Below are 25,770 nucleotides of genomic sequence, written 5' to 3'. Positions count from 1 at the left end.
TCTCACCATGGAGCGATACAGAGGCATTATGACATTTTCCGTTTTATTCACCATTCCCTTTCTAATAATTCCCAACATTCTGTTTGCTTTTTTGACTGCCGCAGCACACTGAATCGACGATTTCAATGTGTTATCCACTATGATTTCAATGTGTTATCTACTATGATGCCTAGATCTCTTTCTTGGGTAGTAGCACCTAATATGATTTCTCTAGGGCTATCTCCTATTGAGCTCCATAACTCAGATACCGCACCATTCTTCAAAATGCATTATAGCCTTAATGCATGCGTTAAGGCATTTTTGCATGCGTAAAATGCCCTAACGCATGCAATAAGCACCATAATGCGCCATGTGATGCAAATTTTTAAAAGGGGAGGGATTGGGGAGGTATTTCTGCAAAAGTGGGCTGGTTTTGCGAAACCATAACGCATATCGTCAAAAATAACTACACTGTTTTCAATTGCGTTAAGCTGTGTGATATCATGTATTATGCCCATAATGCAATTTGTGATTTTTTTTCACAAATTCCATTTTGGGCATTTTTAGGCTGGGAAAGGGCCTGAGAGGAGGAAGGAGGGAAAGAGAGAGAGAGAGAGAGACACTCTGGGGGTGGCCCCATAGTAAGCAGCTATGGGGGAGATTTGTACAATGTTCTCTCAACCTAGCTTGATGTGAGAGTCCAGCATGCTAGGTTGAGAGAACATTGTACAAATCTCATCATTGTGTGAGTTTCCTCACTCCGAAGGACACCAAATCTTCACAAGAGTATACTGTTCTGTATGTATGTCTCACGCTGCATGTAAAAGTGGCCCCTAACCTCTACACTACTACCTAAACCTCACCTCGAGTTACTATAGGGCCTCCTACAGAGATATATATAACTAACTACTAGAAGGGCTTTATAGATAGTCTCTCTCAGTCTCTGCACAGGGAGTTATCACTTCATTATTAAGACTTTTTGATGAATCTAATGTTTAGTTTATTAATAAGGTACATTATTTTCCAGAAACATAAAAAAAGTGAAAGATTAAAAAAATTAGTATGCACATCTCTAATACCTATTGAGGTTTCAAAACTGGTTTTCAATCTCCCAGCTGTCTTTAGGCTAGGCCAAGACCAATAAATTCTGAATTTATTTTGTGGTTGAATATTTTAAGAATTTATTTTTGTACCTATCAAAACTCCAGAATCTGATTAGTGGAAATTTGGTTGTCTCAAAGAGAAGTGCATTACTTAAATTATGCATGTTGCATAAATTGATGTTTTTTTTAAAAGCTGATGAATTTAGGATGGTCTTTCAGACCATTGCTCTATCTGATTTCAATTAATGTAATGCTTTGTTATATGGTTCTATCCGCAGCCATGCTGAGAGCATTACAGACTGTCCAACATGCCTGTGTTTGTGTCTTCATAGATGCCCAGGTCAGATAGAGATCACATCTCCCTGATTCTGTATGTTCTACACTAGCGCCCATTGCAATGGCATATAAGATTCAAGATAATGACTCTTATTCACAAAGGATGAGATGCCCCAATCTGTCTCAATATAGTTGAAAAATGTATAGATCTCCATATTCTCTAGATTCTACTTGTTAGATTTTCCATCCTTAAGATCAGCACGTTTATCTGAGACTAAGCTGGAATGTTTGCAGTAGCTGGCCCTGTTGGCTGGAATTCTCTTCCAGATGATTTAAGAGCACAAACATGTATTAAGACATTTTGGAAACAGTTGAAGACTTTATTTTTCACCTAAGCATTTGGAGTTGTATATAAAGAGATGAGATAATGGGTAATGGTACTTAGCTTAAGGTTAAAGTACATTTTACAAGTCTAGACTTTTATTTGTATTAACAGTGCAGCTAACTAAGCCCTGAGCATTTCTAGCTATGCTTAAGAGCTGCTTGACAATGTGAATGTATCTGTGTACTTAATATGTCTAGTATTGTTTTGGTGAATATGTTTTTAGATTATAAAAGTAAACATGTACGATTTAAGCAGGGTGCCCTACTGAAAAATGTGCCATACATATCTGGGGTTTTTCAGTGTGGTTCAACCTCTCCTTACCTTCCTTTTTTCATGGAGTCTTGGGGATAGCATTTGCAATCCAGTCTGGTGCAGCTAGTGTGTGGTAGGAGTCTGCTACAGTTATACTCAACATATAATAAAGAAGCATGACTGCACTAGCTATTTATGGCACCATTATTTTCTCTTCACAATGACAGTCTATATGAAATGGTACAAAAAGGGATAAATTTGCCAACATAGACTTAGATTCATCAAAAAGCTATAAATGTAGCGTAAATGGTGCTTGTGATAAAAAAAAGGTATGGTTAAGCTAATTTGCAGGCTCCAGCATCGCAGAGGTAAATAATGCACAGTGCATTGCGTCCACGCATGGCATGTTGCATCAGCACATCATGTATTTCATCACTGTGTGCTGTGTGCTGCATCATTTTACATGGCAAGCTTAAATTAGTGTGTAGTGCATTATTTTTTCAGTTTATGTATCTAGGTTTCCTGCAGCTGTCTCTTTGAGGGCATGTCAGACATAGTAGAGAGAGGAGAGGTGTTGCGATCCCCCCTGTTGCTGCGCTACAGGTGGTCTCTCACCTTCCTCCCAGAGGCCGCTCCGAAGCCAGGGCCTCGCCTGTGTTCCACCCGGGACTTGCTCCAGGGCCTGAGAGGCCTAGCTGTGCCTGTGGCTTGCATGCCAGCGTTTGGACTTCCTGTTTGGCGACGCCCTTCTCCTAGGGGCCGGCCCGCAGCTCTCCACCTTATTTATAGGACCAGTGAGGGGCGGTCCTGGCAAGCTCCTCCTAGGGAGTTGCCTTCTACCTCCAGTATATAAGGACTTCCTTGTCATTTGCAACTGGCCTGCAGATTGGGCTCTACAGTCGTCTGTAACCTTGCCGATCCAGGTCTTCCGTGATCGCCTATGCCTTGATGGGTCCCTGTCCAGTGTCTCTGCCTTGGTGTCTGTTCCTGACCTTGCTTTGATGTCTGTTCCTGAAGCTGCCTGATTCTGTTCCTGTTCCAGTTCCGGTTGTTCTGCCCTATGTCCTCGTCTGGTTCCTGAGCCTTCTGTCCTGTTGGGCCCTGGAGTGGCCAACAGGATGGATTTGTCCCCCGGGCTCTTGAGCGTCTGTTCCTGCCAGCCGACGGGCTTCGGATGTCATTGGTCCCAGCATCGGAGTTCCTTCTTGACTGGACCTTTCCTGGTGCACCCTCCTTTCCTCAGCGTGGTCCGCGACCAGCCTTCCTGGGCTGTGTAGGGCGCGTCTGGGACGGGGTGGTCCGCGACTCAGTCCCGTGGGTGGGCTGAGTAGGGCGCCCTGTTGGACAGTGCCATGTCTCCTTTCAGCCCTCCTCTTCAACGTCTTGCTTCAGCCTGTCTTGGATGTCTGCTTCAGCCCCCGTCTGACGTCTTCTGTGTAAAGGACTCTGTCTGCCCTTGCCTCTGTCCGGCCTGCTGCCCATTGCCGTTCCCAGCGGCAGGTCCGAAAGGGCCGGGAACAGTCGGAGGACCGTTCATCAGTCAACTTCCCAGTGTTGGCTACCATGGGCGTGCAGGTTCGGCTGAGGGTCAGACTCTGTGCCTGCTTCTGTACCCGCCTGGCTCACCATGCCTGCCCAGCTCACCTCCCACGGTGTGGCTGGGGCTCCTCCCTAGCTTTCGCCGTGGCCCAAGGGCTCACCACCAGCTCGAGACGACCGCGCCCGCGCACGCTCGTAACAAGAGGAGAGTTGATGAGTGGTTTAGTGGGAGTATGAACTTTTTCTGATTCGAGTACCTGAGTGCATTGTCTCATCTTCTGTTGCCATCTGTTTCCCTTCACCTTGGTCTTTTGTATTCTTTGTTGGACTGAAAGTTTTTGTTTGTTTGTCCAGTTTGTCTGTCTTTTCGTGTGGAGGAGTGGTGGAGGAGGAGTTGTGGAGTAAGGAGGAGTAGTGTGAGTGGAGGACTGAAAAGGATGGAGCGTGAGAGGCGAGGGGAGAGAGGAGAGGCAAGAAGAGAGGAGGATGAGGAGAGAGAAGAGGAGGCAGGAGGATGAGGGCAGGCGTGCTAGGAGGAGGAGTAGGATAGGCAGGAGGGAAGGGATAGGAGGAGGCGGGAGGGGGAAGAAGGTAGGCTGGCAAGGATGGAGGAGGACAACAGGTTAGGGACAGAGGGAGAGAGAGAGAGCAGAGGGGAAGGGAGTTGGCAAGACAGTGGCAGGAGGGGTGAGGGGGAAGAAAGCGAGTGGAGAGGGGAGTGAGAGGGAGAGTGAGGAATGGGAGGACACTTCTCCGGAAGCAGAAGTGGCAACCCCTTCTGACAGGCAGACAGCAGGATGCCCTTGTCTCAGGGCTATCAGGTTTAGTGTGCAGAATAAAGAGATGGTCATTGCAGAGGTCCTGGAGCATTATGCCATGCTGTTTGGCAACTGGGCTGCCAAGACCTCAAAGGCATCCAAAGGCCAGATCTGGTGCAACATAGCCCAGGTCATCTCCAGGTACAGCAGAATCCAATGAAGTGAGGAGAAGGTGGCCCGCAGGTACTGGGACATCAAGGCACAGTTGAAAGCCAATGTGGCAGCCAGAAATAGATATATACGGCAGACTGGAGGAGGAGCACCTTGTCTGATCATCCTCACCCCATGGAGAAGCGCCTCATGCAAAGGATGGAACCGGATGTTTTCAAGGGCATGGCTGAGCGGCTGGACACCACACGAGCTGCAGTCGATAAGTTCACCACATCTGGGCAAGCTGCAATGGGTGTACACGTCATTTGACATAAGATGCTCTCAATGCTTAAGAAGCAAAGTGCACCTCTGACCCAAATGAAAAAAGGATACTTGCTGCCATAGGTACTTATGTCTTATTTCCACAGCTCTCGCCCACGAAGCTACCGGTCCCAGCCCGCAAACCCCAGGGACCAACAGCGCAGCAGACCTTTTGCACAGGGCCTTCTAGATGAATGCCCAGACCCAGGTGAGTGAGGAGGAGGAGGAGGAGCAGCAGCAGCCACAGGCTCAGGAGGCTTTGCAGATGCTACAACCCCTGTGTTCAACCTCTCTGGCTTCATGGAGGAACCTAGCCTTCAGTGGGAGCCAATGGATTCATCACAACCTTGAGCCAGCACACAACAGTACCAGCCCAAAGCACCATGCCCTAGGCAGGAGCAACCCAGAATCCCCATCATGCCACATTTAAAGGCCCAAATTCCTGCACTCCACACCACCATCACAGCACTGCCACCAGTACTGGCACCAGGCATGGCACCAGCACCAACTACATCGTCGCCACCAACAGAGGAGTCCATGCACGAACAGCTGGACCAGCTGGAAAGGAGGCATGGGTTACACATCTGACACATACAGGCAGAACTACTGCACCTCAGGAGGGCTGTCAACAGGTAGAACCAGATCCTGCGGGATCAGGCTGCCTCAAACACACAGAATGCTATGACACTGGCTGCAGCAGTCAATATTATGATGAACGTGCTGACACAGATTCTGCAAAGGATGCCTGAGCAGCCATCTGAGTTTTCCCCAGCATCACTGTTCCACACCCCGCAGTAGTCCCCAAACTGACAGATATGCCCCCCCAAAATGGCACGCCACGATGTGGCAAGGGGCCATAAAGGACCAAAGGTGGTGGTGGCATCAAATGCCAAATAAGAGTTGTACCAACAATCCTGGGTGGGCCCCTCTACAAAGTTCCTGTGCCAGCTAGATGGAAGAAGCCTGCTGGGCCCTTCTTCACTCCAGGCTTCCTGTGCCAGATAGATGGCAGAAGCCCGCTTTCCCCTTCCTCACTACAGAGTACTTGTGCTGGCTAGACGGAAGGAGCCTGCTGGCCCATTCTTACTACGGAGTTCTTGTACCAGCACGCAGAAGGGATGGTCTACTGTCAGCCATTGTGGTCCAGCAGCTTAACTCTAAAGCCCTCCTCAATGCTCTGCCCGTATTCCATCCTCCTTGATGTGGCCTCCAGTCATGGTTCAGTTGCTGCCTCTCCTGCTCTGGATGGTGGTGTTGCTTCTCATCTCAGTTCATGCTGCTGCTGCCTCAATGCTGCTATGTCTTCTCCTGGTCCTGCTGCCTTTGTGCTGCTGTGAATTCTCCTGGGCCTTCTGTCTCCATGCTGCGCTCTTTGGTCCTGATCCTGCTGCCTTCTTGCTGAACTCTGCTGCCTCGGCCCTTAAGCTGTTCCCTTGAGTGCTCTCTTTCAACATGGACTATCGAGCCTCCATTTGCTGCCTTGGCTCGCAGCCTGTCCCCTTGAGTGCATGCTTTCAACACGGACTGTCTGGGGCCTTCACTTGAAGTCTGTTGCCTTGGCCCTTAGGCTGTCTCCTTGAGTGCACTCTTTCAACGTGGACTTTCTGGGGCCTTCACTTGAACTGTGATGCTTTGGCCCTTAGGCTGTCCCCTTGAGTGCACTTTTTCAACATGGACTTTCTGGGGACTTTATCTAGCCATCACATAGCAAGGCTACTATCAGCTCCTACATTAGAGCTGTACTATAGCTATTGGGGGTACCACTTCTGCTTTCTACATTCTTTGTTGTAATCATGATTGTGCCAAAAAGATAAGATTCTAAGCCTGTATATGTAATGATGCCATTTGAAACAATGTGTGTACAGGTCTACACAGAATGTACTCTTCATGTAGGGGCGGATTTTAAAAGGCCTGCGTGCGTAAATCCTTCCGGATTTACGCGTGCAGGGCCCTTGCACGCCGGTGCGCCTATTTTGCATAGGCCACCGGCGCGCGTAAAACCCCGGGACGCGCGTAAGTCCCGGGGCTTTCGAAAAGGGGCGGGAGGGGGCGTGTCTGGGGGCGTTCCCGAAATGATGCGGCGTTTCGGGGGCGTGCTGCGGTGTTTCGGGGGTGGGCCCGGGGGCGTGGTCGAGGCCTCTGGACCAGCCCCCGGGACCGGAGGACGGAGCGGGGCTGCCGGCCGGCGCGTGCAAAGTTAGGGGGGGGGGTATAGATAGGGCCAGGGGGGTGGGTTAGGGAGGGGAAGGGAGGGGAAGGTGGGGGGAGGGTGAAGGAAAGTTCCCTCCGAGGCCGCTCTGAAATCGGAGCGGCCTCGGAGGGAACAGGCAGCGCGCGCTGGGCTCGGCGTGCACAGGTTGCACAAATGTGCACCCCGTTGCGCGCGCCGGCCCAGGATTTTATAAGATACGCGCGGCTATGCGCGTATCTTATAAAATCCAGCGTACTTTTGTTCGCGCCTGGTGCGCGAACAAAAGTACGCGATCGCGTATTTTTTAAAGATCTACCCCGTAATTTACAATGTTTTGTGCTATTTGCTATCTTGTCCTTGCAGAATGTAATTACCTAAGACTTTGACTTTATTTCAAATAGTGGTCTACATATCTTCACTATTAAGGTGATCATTGTTTTGAAAAATACACTTCCTGGTTGGCTCCTTTTATCATGTTGTTTTTATGTTAACGGTTCACTAGGTATGGATAGTACCTCCAAATGACCTTGCATGCTAGTACCCTCCACATGACCTTGCATGCTAGAATTTCTTTGCACATTTTAACTAGCCACTTATCTAGTAGCCAAGACTCTATGGGCTAGGCCATACAACTGAAGACTCAGCGTACGCTCCTAAGGTAGACAGCAAGAGCTAAAGAAGAAGTTTATTACTGGGGACTTTCAGTATTGCCTCTTGTTGCCTTCTTCACACTGCATACTCGTAGCTAATTCCTGCTTACATGAGCCTGTATGTGAAATGGACAGTATCTAGCTGCCCAACACAGTATATTGTGTGCATGTGGGAGCTTGTGTGGTGTTAAGGGGAAGTTAGAGTCATCATCACACAAGACTTGATCTTCGGTCCCCTCACTTGTGTCATGACTCAAAGGCTATCTGTACCAAACCATTTGTACCTTTCACACTAAACCAAATATGATGTCTACTTGCTGATAGTTGGAACTGAGGGTCAACTGCTGTGTGAAAATAGGGAGGAGGAGTGAGGGGGTATTGTCATGTTGAGAATGTCTACAGGTCAATAGCAGAGGCCTAGAGGGCTGCTGTTGCTTGTGACCAGGCAGACTTCCACAGACTGGCTGGCACCCCTGTACTGGCATGGCTGGGGGATCTGTATAATACGTGTAAGGTAAGGATGATCTTACAGGTAGTATCCAGATCCTGAAGGCAGCCCACTACAGGGATGGCAGTCAGTCTGTGGTAGTCTGCCTGGTCCCAAACAACAACAGCAGCCCTTTAGGCCCTCGGCTCTTCGCCTGTGGATATAGTTAAACTCTGGAATTCATTGCGAGGGGATGTGGTTTCAGCAGTTAGTGTTACTGGATTTAAAAAGGTTTGGATAAGTTCCTAGAGGATAAATCCTTAAACTGCTATGACGGTAATTAATAAGCAATAGTATCTAATGTTTGGGTATTTGCCAGGTACATGTGACTTGGATTGGCCACTGTTGGAAACAGGATACTGGGCTTGATGGACCCTTGGTCTGACCCAGTATGGCATTTATTATGTTTTTATGTTCTAATAAGGTAGTCTGAGTCCTTCCTCGTCACCGATTATCTATACCTGGCCACATAAAACAGAGGCATATATGACATCTACTTTGTATGAGGTACTGACATGGGCTCCTCAAGGCCTTATGTGGCGCTAAATACATGTCCAACAAGAGACCAACACAGAAAGGCCATCAGTCATCATGCCTACCACATGAGACCTCTGAGTCCCCGTGTACTATGGAGGCAGCTTGTAGGCTCATGTAATCATCAGCTGACAGCCCCTTCTCTAACCTTAATCTATACACAGAGCAGATCAGTGAGAGTGTAGGAACATATCTGCCATGCTCTCCACTAACTGTAAAAGTGACTTATGCCACATGAGGCACAGCATAGAGGACAGCAGCTTTTCCTGATTCCCCACAAGTTGTGACAGGCATGTGGATCAGCAAGGGCTTGCAACCATTAAACCACGGAAATGTGTGGAGTGCCATTGGAAATGGAACTATCTGCAAGCTGTTTAGCGCTGGAGTGCTAAGCCTATGTGCTTTAAGGTTGGTCATACCAGGACTGTAAGAGTTACTAGTTATTGCTCAAAGCAAAATACTCTGTATATTTTCTAGGTAAATATATATACATATATACTTACAGCTGCACTACATAACTATCAGTGAGCCATAATGGCCAAGGACCTTGCAGTACCCTGATATCTTTATAACTCTGTAAGGCTATGCTGCGCCGGAGGTGGACCCTTGGCCCAAGGTGGGGTTGACACTACCTGCAGGGCAAGCCCTATGGGTCCCCACCGTCAGAAGGCGGAGCTGACTGAATGATGGAGGCCGGCAGGAGCTTTGCCAATACCAGCCCTCGTTCCCCGCAGATTGAGCCCTTGGGTGCTGGGGCTGGCTGGTCTTAGGTGGGCCTCTGTCCGAGGACTCCCAGGGGTACAGTGATGAATTCAGCCAGGGAACAGCGGTGGTAGCAGGAAGACTAGGACGAGTCCAGACGTGGCAGAGATCCAGAGACCCGGGTGCCAATGGAGTACGGGAGGTAAGACAGGTGGTGCCCGAGTAGTAGTAGGCCGAAGCCTGTGAAGCCAAGTCCAGGGTAGAACCAGTAGAGGCGTTGGTGAACAGGCTGTGGTCAGGACAAGCAGCAGACAAGGATAGAAGATCAAGCAAGCAAGGGTCAAACCGGGAGACAATCCAAGAATGGTCAGGCGAAGCAGGGGTCAAGCCAGAAGTCAATCCGAGATGTAGTCAGGCAAAGCAGGGGTCAAGCCAGAAGTCAATCCAAGACGTAGAAGTGAGGACAGGGTAAAGGAGCAGGAACCAGGAACAAGTACAGGATCAGGAACCAGGAATGTAGACAGGATCAGGAACTAGCAACAAGCACACGAGGAACATGGAGACCTGTTGCCAAGGCAAGGAAGCATTGGCTGGGCCCGGCCTTATATACCGGGACCCAGTGATGTCATCATCTGGGGCCGCGGGGTAGGTTCCCGCCACGGCCCCTTTAAAAGCCAAGGAGGTGTGCGTGTGCGTGCCTAGGGAGCAGCGTGGCACTGGATGGTGGCGACCCCCTGCGGACCATGTGGGGAGGCCCGCCGAGGAACCAAGGAGTCCACGGAGGAGCTGGGAACGACAAAGGAAGCTCAAGAGCGCAGGCAGATGCCCACAGCCGCAAGGGAGGTCAAACCAGAGGCAGGAGCTGGCTGTCGGGGGTGAGTGAGCACAGACGCGGACCTGCCACGGGTGGCACATTTAACAGGCTAGCTGTGACAGCTGAATTTATTTATTTTTTATTTTATTTATACTTTTTATATACCGTGGTTCCATAAGTAGATCACACCGGTTTACAAATATAGCATTGAATTACATTGTAAAAAGGTAAAAAATTGCAAACAGCATTAATAAAAAGAAAGATTAAAAGGTCTAAAAGATATGAGAGTTATTAACTACTTCAACAATGGAACATAATTCCAGGGAATTATTCAAATAGAAGATTTAAGTAATTGTAAAAGAGATAGAAAAATTAAGAGTAAAATCAGTCTTTTTACTGAGTAGATTTGAATAATTTCAGATGAGTTTATAGGCTTTTTTGAATAGCCATGTTTTGAGATCTTGTTTGAATTTCTTTTTTTCAGTTGTTAGTCTTAGTGAACTAGGTAAGGAGTTCCAAAGTTTGAGGCCAGCAATAGAAAACATATGATCTCTGATTTGGGTTAGATGAGTAAAATTGTTGGAAGGGATTGAAAGAATGCCTTTGTTTTGGGATCTTAGAGTTGAAGGCAGGAGGTTCAAACACACCTAACCGTTGGCTTTTATGACATCAACCTTTGCTGAGGAGAGATGTGTGTGCTCTTAGAGTCATTAGAAACTATAAGGTGTCGGTGACATAGCCAAGGTCATTGGAAAATACAAGTGAAGGCAGGACAACATCTGATTCCCAATCCTGCCTTCACAGAGCTGGATGTGCATCCTGGTGTAGGCTCGCTGAGAAGCTAACTGAACCTACATTATATCCCAGCGGCCAAGGCCCTCACCTTCTGCATATTATCATTTACAAAATGCAAAGGTAGGTGTAGTATGGTGCATGTGTGTTGGGTGCATGCAACTGCAAAGAGTATGCTACCTTGGAAGAACCTGTGCACATTGTGAGAATGGCACCAGGTAGCACAGGTCCTTTATCCAAGGCTGTAAGGAAAGACATGCTACAAGAGCTCTCTGATGTCAGCAATAGGGTTGCCAACTGCCTCCAATTTTCAGGACAGGTAAATCCTGTTCTGGTTCGGAACACATTACATGCAGGGATTTCATCAGATTTTGCTATAGCTTTTTCGAGGAAAACCAAGACCATCAATACCTGCATGGGAGTAAGACCAGGACTGGATCAACATATTCTGGAAATCTGGATCCAGTTGGAAATCTGGATCTAGTTGGAAAACCTAGTCAGCAGTGGCTCTGAAACTGGTGGTGTCAGCTGTGTCTTGCCACTCCCATGTGACAGTAACCCAACCCAGTACAGATGTATAACTTCACAGGCACATGTTTCTCAGCTACGGAATGAGGCAGTAAAATGGGAACTCTGTCATTGAAACCTTTAACTGTCTAACTGTACCTTTAGGCTGTGCATTTAAACTTCAGAGCTATTTGATATCTACAACATTTCTAGAGCTGTAGCTCTCCATGCTCCAAGACCAGCTGGGGTAGCATCACACTTGTGGCACTATCTCATCCACATGTGAGCGCTAGGATGGGGTCCGCTGGGGAGGGCCGGCAAGCCACATGGCACTAGCTAGGCCAAACTATGAACACTGTGTTGGCAGTCATTCACAAACTCATGTGCCACACATGCCTTTTTTAGTGTCACTATGAGGCAGAACGCATTATGGCAGTCACATGTATTTTATGTCATCTTTACTTTCAGAACTGTTTTTCCAGTAGACTGTACTGCTCCATTGTCAAGACGAATCCTGAGTAGGCATACGTGTTTTCTGTTACCCAGACAGAGAAGCAGTGAGAGAAAGAAAGATGATAACGAGGAGAGCAGCAGCTAACAGTCTGCTGCCCTCCCTTCCCTGGAAGGGGAATGTGGTAGGTGAGGCCTATCAGGCAAAGTAGCATTGTATAAGGTTTTGGCAAAGCTGGCTGCCACTCAGTGTGATGTCCTTTGCTAATGCAGGGACACATGGGGGATCTGAGGGGAGATCTGGAAGTATATCCATTCGTAGCCCATGGCGTAGAGCGAGATTATGGAAGACACAGCACAGTAGCACTATATCTCAAATTTTGGGTGGGGCATACATTAAAGCTCCACCTGTCTTGTCCAGTGAAAATCAACTTTTGAGGGACATTCAATGTTACAGCTGGTAGCACATAAGGCCTCGCTGTACCCAGGGCTGACGCATCCATTAGGTGAACTTCGGCAGCCGCCTAGGGTGCCGAGCCATAGGGGGCGCCGAGCAGGCACTTGGTGCCGCAAGTGGGGCCTATCCCGCTAACGGCAAACAGAAATAGAGCAGCCCTGAGAAGCACACAATCTCGCACCCCCCCCAACTGTTTCGGCGCCAACTGTTTCTATTTCTCTTTGCCGCGAGTGGGATAGGCCCCGCTTTGGCACCACATGGCTGCTCTTTGGCGCCCCCTACGGCTCGGTGCCCTGAGAAGCACACAGTCGGCGCCTAAACAGGTGGGGGAGGGTGAGACTGGAGGGGGGGGAGCAGCAGCGCAAGGGTCACCTAGGGCGCCCAATACCCTTGCACCGGCCCTGGCTGTACCTCGTCTTTGCCGGCGTCATGGGATTGGCATCGGAGGTGAGAAGCTAAGTCCTGGAACTGTACCCAGAATCTTTGCGACAAAGACAAATTTAAGCCATCAATCATAGCATTTCTACTTGCAGATCTGGCTTACAAACCACAGCATCTTATAAGAAAATATAAGGTAGCCTGTACCTTTCCATGAGCCTTAAAGGCCGATTTGCAGTAGCCAAAAGTAGTGCAGCTCTTCCGGAATACTAAATCACATCTGAGTATTCCAACAATTGCATGCCAGGCCCTTGCAACCAAACTAAGGCTACTGTTGTGTAGCAGTCTGTCAACCTTGAAGCAATACATAAGAGCTGCCACACCTGTGTTAGCAGAAAAAATGTTATCTCATGGTGTGATTGCGAATCCCTGCCTGCTCTGCAGTATGTCTTCCACAGTAATCATTTGTGAGCCCCAACACAGGGAACATGCCAGGCTACCAACATGCACAGGACATACTGCTTCCAGTTCAGCTGTGTGAGGGTCAAGAGAAACTACTGCCGATAATCTGGTTGATGCATCACTACCCGGCCACACGTGATCATGCAGTAGCAGCAGTGTGGACACTTCAAACTTGTGATTAACCAGTGAGATTTCAATTGCTCTCAATGGGATGATAGTTATAGGGTCATTTTGAAAATGAACACATTGAAAGTGTATTGTGCCTGCTCACACTCCAAGCTTTAGGGCTGGTGCATTGTTTGCAATCACAAGATTAGCAGGCCTCTGCAGCATGGGGGGAAAAAGCCAGGCCCTGGGGCAATGGCCTGCAGATGTAACTGTACAAGCCACTTGTCATGGCAACGATGCTGTTCCCTCCCCCCCAGCCAACCCCCATGGCTGTGCCATTTGCCACAAACACATAGCCAGAGATGGATTATTGAGAGTCTCTCTTTCCTATGAGCCAACTGTCACCTTACCGGTTGTCCTCTAAATTTTCACACAGGCCTGATTCCCAAGTAGAAAGGAATCATGCATAGCTCCCAGGATCCTGGCCTCCATGTCGGAAATGTGTATTCGAGCATCACAGACCACTTGCATGATGATGGACTGGAAGTGATTTTTGTTGCGGTACATCTCCTTCCTGTCATGTGATGGAATGATGGCCACATTAGCGCAGTCGATAGCTCCCAGAACATTGGGAAAGTTTGTGAAGGCACAAAAGCCTCTCTTCAAGTCCATCAAGTCCTGCCTGTCCCGAGGAAAGGCTCTGTAGTGATTAAAGTGGTCAGATACAGCTGTTATGACCTGGTCCAGACAGAGGGAAAAAGTGGTTTGGGACATTCTCTCCATGACCCCTACTGTCATTTGGAAGAAGCAGGTTGACAAGAAATGCAGGGTGCCCAACAGTTTGGTGAGGCCAGGCACAGCGTGGGACCTTTCGGTAACTGGATCCAAATTCCCTCAGATTTCTTCATATAATTCAGGATAGCCTGAGAGCTAAGGTGATACCTCCAAACCACATAGTCCTCTGGCATGCCCAGCAAGGATGTTCATGGAGGAAAGATGCGTTCCCTGTATCTTCTCTGCCGTGGCTGCCTGTATGCCAGACACTGTCATGGGCTCCGACCCCGCAGGGCCCGTGGCTCTGCCTCCGGTGCAGGGACTTCCCTAGGAGAACTTGGAACTGCCTTTGCCTGTTCTTGAGATTGTTGTTGTTAGTCTGCTTGTTGTTGTCTGCAGTGAGCCTCCCAAAGCATCCAGTATCTCCCAACAATTAAACTTGCCACAAACATTATGGCTTTAGAAAGCTAGACCAGGTAAGAAAGCCAGAACAGGTGTTTTTATTAGGGTAAGAAGGCCTGGTAAGTTTGTCCATTATAGTTCCTTTTTCTATCGCACGCAATAATCGCTGTGATACTACCCAAAATCCGTGATATCGGCCGCAAGAGCACGATAGTTTTTTCACTGTACAGCAAAAATAAAGGTACAGTTATTTTTGGCATTAAATCCCGCAATAGTGTGCATTATTCTATCACACTCCATGCTAGCAGACTCTCATTTCCATTTACTCTGCCCAAACCCCTCCCACTCGAATACTTAATGTTTAATTTGCATAGGCATTTTGTGTTGCGTTATTTATCGCACACATTATGGCAGTATCACACACATTTCAGCATTATTGCGCGTGATAAGGCCCTAATGCAAAATGATAAATGACCCAGATATTTTGCTTCAGTGTCTTTTACTGTATTTACTCTATGCAGTGAAGATTCGCAAATTGTATATATTCCATATTTTTATGTAGTTCTACTTTTAAGTGAAATATTTTAATTATATTAAAGTAATTAAATTGACATAGATGTCCATTAACTAGTAACTACTGAAATCTTAACTGTTATAAAATGGTTCACTGTAAATCACCACTGAGTGGGTTCATGGCTGGCAGGAGTGTACTGGGATGCAGATGGGATGGCATCATCAAAGAGATTGATGGGGCTTGGCAAAACCAGCTTTTATTATTCTAAAGCTCAACCTGATGTAAAAGTGTATCACAATGCACTTTCACCTTTGAGCATTACAAGCCAAAATACTCCCAGTGCTGGTTGAGCAAGGGGCTTATTCGTTTTACTGCGGAGACCTTCTTGTGACCTCTTGGAGTTGGGTGGGGAAGGAGGAAAAATAGAAAGGCTTAATCCTCTGCTCAGTGGCAGCGGTGGCCAAGAAAGCAAATAGAATGCTAGGAATCGTTAGGAAAGGACTGGCGAATAAAACACAGAATATCAAAATGCCACTGTATTGCACTATGGTGTAACTGTACCTTGAGTATTGAGAGATATAGCGGAATTAGAAAAGATGCAGAGAAGGGCGACCAAAATGATAAAGGGAATGAAAAAATTCTCCTATGAGGAAAGGCTAAAGAGGTTAGGATTCTTCAGCTTGGAGATATGGTTTATAAAATAAAGGTGGCGTGGAATGGGTAAACATAAATCTATTGCTTATTCTTTCAATATGCACAAAGATTAGGGAACTTGAAATGAAGTTACTAGGTAAAATATTTAAGACAAGTAGGAGAAAATATTTTTTTACTCAAAGGGTAATTAAACTGTGGAATTCGTTGTTGGAGGAAGTGTTAAAAGCTATGGGGCAGATTTTCAAAGACCTACGCGCGTAAATCCAGGAGGATTAACACGCGTAGGGGGGTTATGCATGCCGGGCCTATTTTCAAAAGGCCTGGCAGTGCTGAAGTAAATTGTGGAATAAAAGAAAGAAAGAAGAAAAGGTAGGGGGGAATGGGAGGGGGAGGTAGGGGAAGGGGAAGGGAAGGTGGGGCGGGGCGGTAGGGAAGTTTCCTCCGAGGCCTTTCCAATTTCGGAGTGGCCTGTGAGGGAACAGGGGAAGGCTGCGCGGCTCGGCGTGCGCAAGGTGCACAATTGTGCACCCCCCTTGCGCGCACCGTCCCCTGATTTTATAACTTGAGCACAGCTGTGTGTGCATGTTATAAAATTGGGCATACATTTGTGTGTGCCGGGTTGCGCGCACAAACAGACGCCCACGCGTATGTTTTAAAATCTGCCCCTACTAGTGTAGCTGGTTTAAAAAAAGGTTTGGACAAGTTCCTGGAACAAAAGTCCATAAACCATTATTGAAGTGGGCGGGGAAATCTACTACTTATCCTTGGGATTAGCAGCATTGAAACTTTTGGGATCCTGCCAGATTCTTGTGACTTAGATTGACCCCTGCTGGAAACAGGATATTGGGCTTGATGGATCTTTGGTCGGCCTCAGTATGTCAAATTTGATGCTCTTGTATTCTTATGAAAGAGGTTTTCATAAAGTCACCAAAAATATTATGTTCTTGTCTATAATAGGGATTATTGGGGTGTCCTATACCTTGGGTAAAGAATGTGTATTTCTGCTGGTCAGTAAAGTTAGGGGACAGATGGAAGATAATATTATCTTCTAAATATTTATCAACAGAGATTTATTTATTTAATTGCTTTTATATACCGACATTCATTGGAGTACATCAAATTGGTTCACATTATAACAGTTGGAATAGTATGACAGGGGGGTCTTACTATTGATACATTATAACATTAAACAACATTAAGGAATGAACATTGAACATTCAACTTTAAAACTTAGGCTAAGGTGCCTTATAACGAATACAATATAGCATATAACCATTCTAACATGAGATAGATATTTATGATTTCAGTTTCTATTTACTGACATAACTATATATAACTTTATAATCATTATTTATTTAGCTACCGATACTGATAGAGAAAGCAAAAGTGTAAGAAAAAGAGAGTGATAAAAATGTTTTACTGATGGTGACCTATGTAGATAGAAATCCTTCATCTACTCATCCATTGAGAGAAATAGTCAAACAATTTACTTTTGATTGGAATAAGCAAAAAAAGGCATTGTTTTACTTTGTTTGCTGATTTCTACTTTTGCAAATTTAAGTGGATCAATACAACTATACGTTCATTCTACTGAGAAGGATGGAGGATGTTAGTGTAACAGTCCTGTGACACTTGGGGACCAGGTTCTATTGACCTTTCCACCACACACTTGTAACCTTGACTAGATCTTTTAGGGCTTGATTTACATAGATACAGAATGGGACAAGAACCCTTTAGTGAATCAGGTTCTTAATGTCCCATTCATATTTTATTTTCTCATGTTAATACTAAAGATACCAGTTTCTGCAACATAATGTGTTAACTCATTCCAATGAGACTAAAAAGATGCAAAGATGGCAAATACTAGCAACTTACCCGTTGCCCATTAACTGCACACTGGGGATGCTCTCATATACTCTATTGCACACTTTTGTTTTCCGTCTACAATCTCTTTCATCTGAATTGTCCCAACACTCATTTTCTCCATTGCATTCCAAGTTCTTTGGAATGCAACGACCTGTTTCAGAGATATAAGAGTTGGAAAAATGACATGTTCTATAAATATTTCCAAAATATACGTTATATTGTACATGGATGAAAAGTATGTTGAAAGCAGCATTGCAAAACAGTAGTCAGAATAAGAAGGAAGCACTATTTTTTTTTAGCAACAGCTGTTTCCTTCTGCTCCTTTGTTACCTCCAGTTCAACTGGATCCAGATCTGAAATATGATATCATGACCCTTCATTTGCAACTACCCATTAATTATTTTCTCCTATTTATATCCTCTCCCAATTTATATTTTTTTTATTTTTTATTTATCATCTTATACCATTTTAACACAAGCAGTACTTGTTACAGAAAAAACAGGAATTTCATCCACAAAATCTAGACATAAGAACATAAGAAATTGCCATGCTGGGTCAGACCAAGGGTCCCTCAAGCCCAGCATCCTGTTTCCAACAGAGGCCAAAAACCAGGCCACAAGAACCTGGCAATTACCCAGACACTAAGAAGATCCCATGCTACTGATGCAATTAATAGCAGTGGCTATTCCCCAAGTAAAATTGATTAATAGCCATTAATGGACTTCTCCTCCAAGAACTTATCCAAACCTTTTTTGAACCCAGCTACACTAACTGCACTAACCACATCCTCTGGCAACAAATTCCAGAGCTTTACTGTGTGTTGAGTGAAAAAGAATTTTCTCCGATTAGTCTTAAATGTGTTACTTGCTAACTTCATGGAATGCCCCCTAGTCCTTCTATTATTCGAAAGTGTAAATAACCGAGTCACATCTACTCGTTCAAGACCTCTCATGATCTTAAAGACCGCTATCATATCCCCCCTCAGCCATCTTTTATCCAAGCTGAACAGCCCTAACCTCTTCAGCCTTTCCTCATAGGGGAGCTGTTCCATCCCCTTTATCATTTTGGTTGCCCTTCTCTGTACCTTCTCCATCGCAACTATATCTGTTATGGTCTCCTCTTTCTCGCCATATGTGCTTTTCTATGTGTGGCTCCCGGTTAGAAACAGTGCAAGGTATTAGGCATTCTAGATTAAACTTGCAGCCTTGGACCTCTCCACACAATTAAAAAGGATGCATTTATAATAGATTGTACATGAAAAAGGACATTCAAAGTACACTCTTCTGAGGTCAAAATATCACTTAAAATGGCATTTTTGAAATTATAATTACATACACATCTGTGGTGCCAACTAGAAACCCAGCAAAAAAAAAGAAAAAAAGACACTTGGAACCCCTATGGCAGGGCTTCCCAAACCTGTCCTGGGGACCACACAGCCAGTCGGGTTTTCAGGATACCCACAATGAATATGCATGAGATAAATTTGCATACACCGAGTTTCCATGGATATGCAAATGTATCTCATGCATATTCATTATGGATATCCTGAAAACCCGACTGGCTGTGGGGTCCCCAGGACAGGTTTGAGAAGGCCTGCCCTATGGTATTTAAGCCTACTGTAACATGTGTTGGGTGTGGGCTTGGCCCTCAGAAAACCTTGGAAGCTTGGAACAAGACGGACCTCGGCCTTGAACTAGGCTGAAGACTTGAACAAGAAAGGAAGCTCGGAAGCTCAGATGAGTCGAAGACATGTGGAGCTTGGGACTCAGACAAGACAAGGACATGTGGAGATTCAGATGAGATGAGGAGGCTTGGTACTTGGAAGCTTAGACGAGACGAAAACACTTGGTACTTGGAAGCTCAGACAAGATGAGGACATGAGGGAACTTAGAACTCAGGCTAGACGAGGACGTGAGGAAACTTGGAACTCGGGCTAGACGAGGACATGAGGAAACTTGGAACTTGGAACTCAGATGAAACAAGGACAAAGGTTGCTTGGAACTCAGATGAGATGAAGACATGGGGTGACTTGAAACTCAGATGTAAGAAACTCAGATGTAGATTGAAGATCAGAAGTAGATTCTGGAGAGGAATCTACTTCTGATCTTCAAGGCAAGGATTCCAGATACTCCAATGAGGATTTGGAACTTGGGAAGACTCAGGTGAGGATAAGGACTCAGGATACTCGGAGACTTAGACAGGGCGCCCTACACAGCCGGCGTGGACTGGTCACGGACCACCCTGTCCCATGCCGCGCCCTACCTGAAAAATCTGGTTGTAGACCCCGTGGAGAGTGGAACAAGCACAGGACTGAGGCTCAAGGCAAAGAAGGAATCCGGGCAGTGCTCGAAGATAGATCCAACCGGTAGAGGGCTCCAGCCACCAAATTCAGACACTGGATAGAAACAGATTTACTCTTAGGAAGGTCAGCTGAAGACGAGGACCGGGGCAAGGCAAAGCTGAACCCGGAGCTTGAGGACTGACTGTACTTCAGGATTAGGGCTCGGGACATCAGGGCTGGAATTTAGGACATCGAAAATGAATGGACAGCAGTACCTCGGGACATCAGGGCATCTACGACATCTGGACATCAGGGGACTTCAAGAGAGGAGGATCATAGGGAGATGGTGGAAGCAGCGGCGATGGTGGCAGCTTCACCCCGCGAAGAAGAGAATCGGTGGCAGTCTCTGAGCCGCGAAGAGGAGCGATGGCCCCAGCCCAGAGAAAGATGGGCGTTGGCAGCCTCCAGGGCGCAAAGGTGTACAGAATGGTGCTCAGGCCACGAAGCAGGAAGGCAGTGGTTCCGGGCCACGAGGAGAAACAGTAACAGCGACGGTGAAGTTGGCAGTGGCCTCCAGGCCGGGCCGGATGGTGTTGGGATGCTGGCAGGAACGAGGTGAGAAGCTGAGATTAGCTCACAAGCAGGATCATAACAACATGCAGACAAAAACTGAACTGGAAACCAAAAGCCAAAACTTGTATGCAGAGTAAATATAGAAAAACCAAACATCATCAGTCCTCATAAAATATCAAACAATAAAATAAAGAAATATAAAATATCAATCATAATTAGAAAACCATATAAATCAAGTAGAATAACATCCAATAATTAAGACCTCATATATATATATATTTTTAAATTAATCAACACCAATAAAATATTTCAAATCAGCAGACACATCAAACAACCCTCAATAATTAAAACTAATAAGGCTTTTAAAAATCCCCCACTCTCCATATCAGGTAGCTTTTGATTTCCACTCATCTTGAGATTCTCGAGGATTCGTGGGGGGAGAGGAGAGCACACAAACTTTCTTTTCTGTCATATAAGCACATGGTCACTCACACACATCCAGCCACCCATGCACTTACTCTCTTTTTCACAGATACCCATGCACTCAATTTCTTTCTCACAGACACTCAGCCAAACATGCACTCAATTTCTTTCTCACAGACACTCAGCCAAACATGCACTCAATTTCTTTCTCACAGACACCCAGCCACCCATGCACTCACCCTCTTTGTCAGAGCCTCCCAGCCACCCATGCACTCACTCTCTTTCTCACAGACACAGAAACTCACCCATGCCCTCTCTCTGGCACACACCCATGCGCTCTTTCTTGCATATAGAAATTCAATCTGGGCTCCTCCTTTTCTTTGGGCTGCCAGCAGGTTGGGGTGCGTCCGATGTCTCAGTGGAGCCTTTACTTTCTTCTAGCCAATAGCCCTGCAGGCACCAAGCTTCTTTTGTTTCTTAGGTCGCCGGCAGGTAAGGAACGCCAATGGGGCTGCATCCCAATGGGGTTGAACTTTGTTTCAGGCTGATGTGCTTGTGTGGCCTTTCCTCTTCTTTGAAATGGGGGACTGCCGACAGCTTTGTGGGGTCTTTTACTTTCTTCTGGCCAACAGTGACAGCAGGCCTCTTTATTCTTCAGGCCTCTGATGGCCCTGCAGGACTTCTTTTCTTCGGGCCAATAGCCTTGTCAGCGCTAGGCCTGGTTTTTTTTTTTTTTTTTTTGTCTTCGTTCTGATGGCGCTGAGGGGCCTCTCCTTTTCCTTTGTCTGATGGAGGGCAGCCAAATGCACCACCAGCCAGAGCATGCCTGCAGCAGCAAAAAGAAGCCCTGGGCACAGAAAGCAAAGAGGGCACAGGAATGGACTACCCTGCTACCCTCTCCCCACCAGTCCCGACGTGAAACTCCCTCTACTGCCAGGGAAGACCAGACAGTGCCTTCACCACCTCTCCCATCAACTGGGGGGGAAAAAACCATAGCAGATAAAAATTAAGAAATCTCAGAGGGCTAAAATCCGGACTATTTCTGGACATTTTAGCCCTACTTTTGGTTCTGGACATGAAAGCATAAATCTGTACAGTCCAGAAGAAATCCGTACAGCTGGCAACCCTACACCAGTCTGGCCTAAGAGCAGTGTTTTAAAGAAACCTTACTAAGAACATGAGCTTCTTTAGCAAATAGACCAAGAAATCCATCTTCAGATTTGTAGTTTACTTCAGATTCTAATCATCCATAGCTCACAAGGCTCATTTAATACTTTTTGAATTAGACAGCTCAGCAGTGTTATGACATTAATCATTGCTCAAGCTGCTTTGCTGGTTAGTACATCACTTAGAGTGCCAAAGCACCTGAGATTTTGTTCCAGCATAGGTATGTGACCTGACTGACCAGTCCCAATGTAGACATTCCCAAATATTTTTCAATATTGTTGTCAGGAACTTTCTTCAGAAGGCAGATTCCCTTTTTTTTCCCAAGAAATCATTAACATTTCATCCTTCTAAATAATTATCTTAATTCAATTAACTTCTGTGAGGGATGAAGACAGCCCCTCTTCCACCCACTAAACCTTTCTGTAGTTGCTAGCATGCAGAGTTTCATGTTATGAATAAATGATTGTCTCAATCTGTAAAGCGATTCATAAATGCTGTTAAATAAATACATATTGTTGCTCAAGGTGGGGTGTATATTAGTACATATTCATCCTAGTTTGGAAATGTTAGATTCAACTGCTAGATGGCAGCCAAGTATACTTTAGCTGAGATCATCCTGTAACTGAATAGTTTGGGAGAACACTCTCTGTGCTCTGTGGGACCTATGTACTATGAGGTCAATATTCAGCATCATGGCAACTGGACAATTTATCTGGCTAAAATTAGCTGGAATAACTTTTATAGATATTTGTCAAAGTGCTACCAATTATGCACTCAGCTACTGATAGCCAAGTAAATTCTTAATTAGTCAAATAAACTTAGCCAGCTAACTTTAGAACTTCTCTGTGGCATAACCAGACTTAGGGGGTCATTTTCTAAAGCTATCGCACGAGTGCAATAGGTAGCTCGGGGCAAGGCGGCCCTGGAAGAGGAGGAGTCGGAGGTGGCACCGGGATAGACTGCATTGATTTCCTAGACAGCGAAAGGTACGCATGCCTTTCGCTGTCTTTTTCATGCCGAATAACTACACCTTTTATGGTGTAGTTATTCGACGCGATGCCGGCAGCGAAGGACCGCCGCCCCCCCGTTTCACCCCCCTGCCCCCCATTACTGCTGGGATTCAAAGAGCCCGGCAGTATTAGTAAATCCAGCCTTTAGCTAGATAACTTATCTAATTAACTCTGAATATTGGAATTAGATGAATAAGTTATCTGACTAAATGAACTCCACCCTCAAATGCCTCCAGAACGCCACCAACTAATGCAGTTAATTTTTATCCAGCTAAACAGCCAGATAAATTGGAGGTGGTCAAAACAGCAAGAAATTTAAAACCCGTGATTTGTCTGGCTGAGTCTTGAACTTAGCTGGACAAACCATATGAATATTGATCCATGTAAGAGCATTAAATGAATACACACTTACTCTTGTTAGCTCACATGCTAATTAATGTTCTATATACAAAGCCCCCCAGCTGCCTAAAAAATATGCTGGGTTTAACTCATATGCCAGTGCAATAACTGTTAATACACCAGAATATACTCATTAATTATTAGCACGCTATGTACTAAAGTCCCCTGAGCAGAGTTTTGGTGCACTCTTACAGTGCTTTGAATTTTCTTTCTGTAAGGGGCAGCAAAAAACTATCAGTATGCTATCAGTTTGCTATTGGAGGGAAGCCAAGTACTTGACCTCCCCCCAACAACATATTGTACTTACAAACTTCCTCGAACCTACTTCCTAGTCCTAATTAACAATAAAGTCACTCATCACCCCATGATCTCCTCCATTCCTTGATGAAACAAGAGTCATCCTCACTCCCCAAACCTCTCCCACTCTCTTATTCAGCCAAAAATCAAGCTCCCATTCCCTGATCCTCCAACCGCTGGTTCAACAAAAAAATCAACCCCCATCTTTGATTCCCCTGGCACCTCTCTCCTCCCCATTCATTCCTGGGCACCCCCATAAACGTCAATGCCAAACCAGTAGGACACATTTTTACTGCCTACTAGCCAGGTGTGTAATGTTGATCTTGTATCACCTATCAAGAGTCTCATGTATGGAGATTGGGGTCTGGGAGTAACCTCACTGTTGAATCAGGAGGAGGTAGTATGCAGTGAGTTTATTGCTGATTCTATGAGGTTGAACTTTAGTTGAACTGAAGGGAAGGAAAGTGACTTTATTTTTGAACTGAGGAATGGGAAGGAGGATTGGATGTTTATTAAAATTTTGGGGGATTCTACAAAGGGTCTCTATACACTGATATTACCACTATACATACGGGCGGATTTTAAAAGCCCTGCTCGCATAAATCCGCCCGGATTTACGCAAGCAGGGCCCTCGCGCGCCGGCGCGCCTATTTTGCTTAGGCCGCTGGCATGCGCAGAGCCCCGGGATGCGAGTAGGTCCCGGGGTTTTTTGAAGGGGGCGTGTCGGGGGCGGGGCCGGATGACGCAGCATTTCGGGGGCGGGACTCGGCGTTTCGTGGGCGTGGTGCCGGCCTGGGGGCGTGGTCCAGGCCTCCGGACCAGCCCCCGGGTCGGATGACGGCGCGCCAGCAGTCCGCTGGCACGCGTAGATTTACGTCTGCTTCTAGCAGGCGTAAATCTAGGGACAAAGGTAAGGGGGGGGGGTTTAGATAGGGCCGGGGGGGTGGGTTAGGTAGGGGAAGGGAGGGGAAGGTGAGGGGAGGGCGAAAGAAAGTTCCCTCCGAGGCCGCTCCGATTTTGGAGCGGCCTCGGAGGGAACGGAGACAGGCTGCACGGCTCGGCGCGCGCAGGCTGCCCAAAATCGGCAGCCTTGCGCTCGCCGATCCAGGATTTTATAAGATACGCGTGGCTATGCGCGTATCTTATAAAATCCAACGTACTTTTGTTTGCACCTGCTGCGCCAACAAAAGTACGCGATCGCGCTTTTTTTTAAAGTCTACCCCATAGTGTACAGGCTCTATTATTAGTGCACTTTTCTTAACACTATTCATAGTGCTCATGTGCTGTGCATATCATTGTTTTTTTTTTAGTCAAAGTAAAGCAATGTTTTAATGTACATGCTAAAAAATGTGCATCAATTTTCTTTTACTACACTCTTAGAACTTAAGCTCTAATGTAAGAAACATATGTAGATCTTAGCCCCTGAATAAACCTGCATTAATTATAACTCTTCTTGTCTGGTTGCATGGGGACAAGAGGGAGAGACTGAAGTAGCAATCTAGAGATTTGGGGTACTATCCAATAGAAACTAGTATGAGCCCAAGGAGGAGGCTCATGCTGAGGCTGTCTGGCTAAGCACTGGAACACAAGAAGAACTTTCCCAAGACCCAACAGTACCCCAGCTCATTGGTTGAGAAACACTACCATAGGGAAAAGGCGGGATAGAGGAGATATGATAAGAGATATTTAAATACCTTCAAATTATCAGTGCTCAGAAGTAAACATATAACATAGTAACATAGTATGACGGCCTTTTTCTATGCAGCCCAGTATCCCTCAGCCTTAGTCACTACCTTATCACATTGATTCACCACTTTCAAATCATCACACACTATCACCCCAAGATCTCTCTTCGAGTCTGTGCAGATCAGTCTTTCACCCCCAAGATATATGCTCTTTCAGATTGCCATGCCCTAAATTCATGACTGCACTTCTTGGCATTGAATCCCAATTGCCAAACTTTTCACCACTTCTTGAATTTTTCTAGGTCACTTCTCATTCTCTCCTCGTTGTGTTCACTCTATTGTAGAGCTTAACGTCATCTGCAAAAGGACACATTTTACCTTCCAATTCCTTCACAATATCACTCACAAAGAAATTAAACTGAATCGGTCC

The 25,770-nt window shown here is 46.1% G+C and overlaps 1 protein-coding gene across 2 annotated transcripts in view; it reads right to left on the bottom strand.

Annotated features, from left to right (window-relative positions):
* C6 (complement C6) overlaps positions 1-25,770 on the bottom strand; it is a 171,274-nt gene that overhangs the window by 110,840 nt on the left and 34,664 nt on the right. For both annotated transcript variants that reach the window (XM_029578119.1, XM_029578128.1), the window contains exon 5: positions 17,515-17,656. In XM_029578119.1, coding sequence (XP_029433979.1) covers positions 17,515-17,656 — 142 coding nt within the window. The remainder of the gene's footprint in view (positions 1-17,514; positions 17,657-25,770) is intronic.

The sequence above is a fragment of the Rhinatrema bivittatum genome, chromosome 1, assembly GCF_901001135.1.
Source record: "Rhinatrema bivittatum chromosome 1, aRhiBiv1.1, whole genome shotgun sequence".
Taxonomy (NCBI): Eukaryota; Metazoa; Chordata; class Amphibia; order Gymnophiona; family Rhinatrematidae; genus Rhinatrema; species Rhinatrema bivittatum.
Note: the sequence above shows the minus strand (reverse complement) of the source record. Positions and strands in the feature narration are given on the sequence as shown.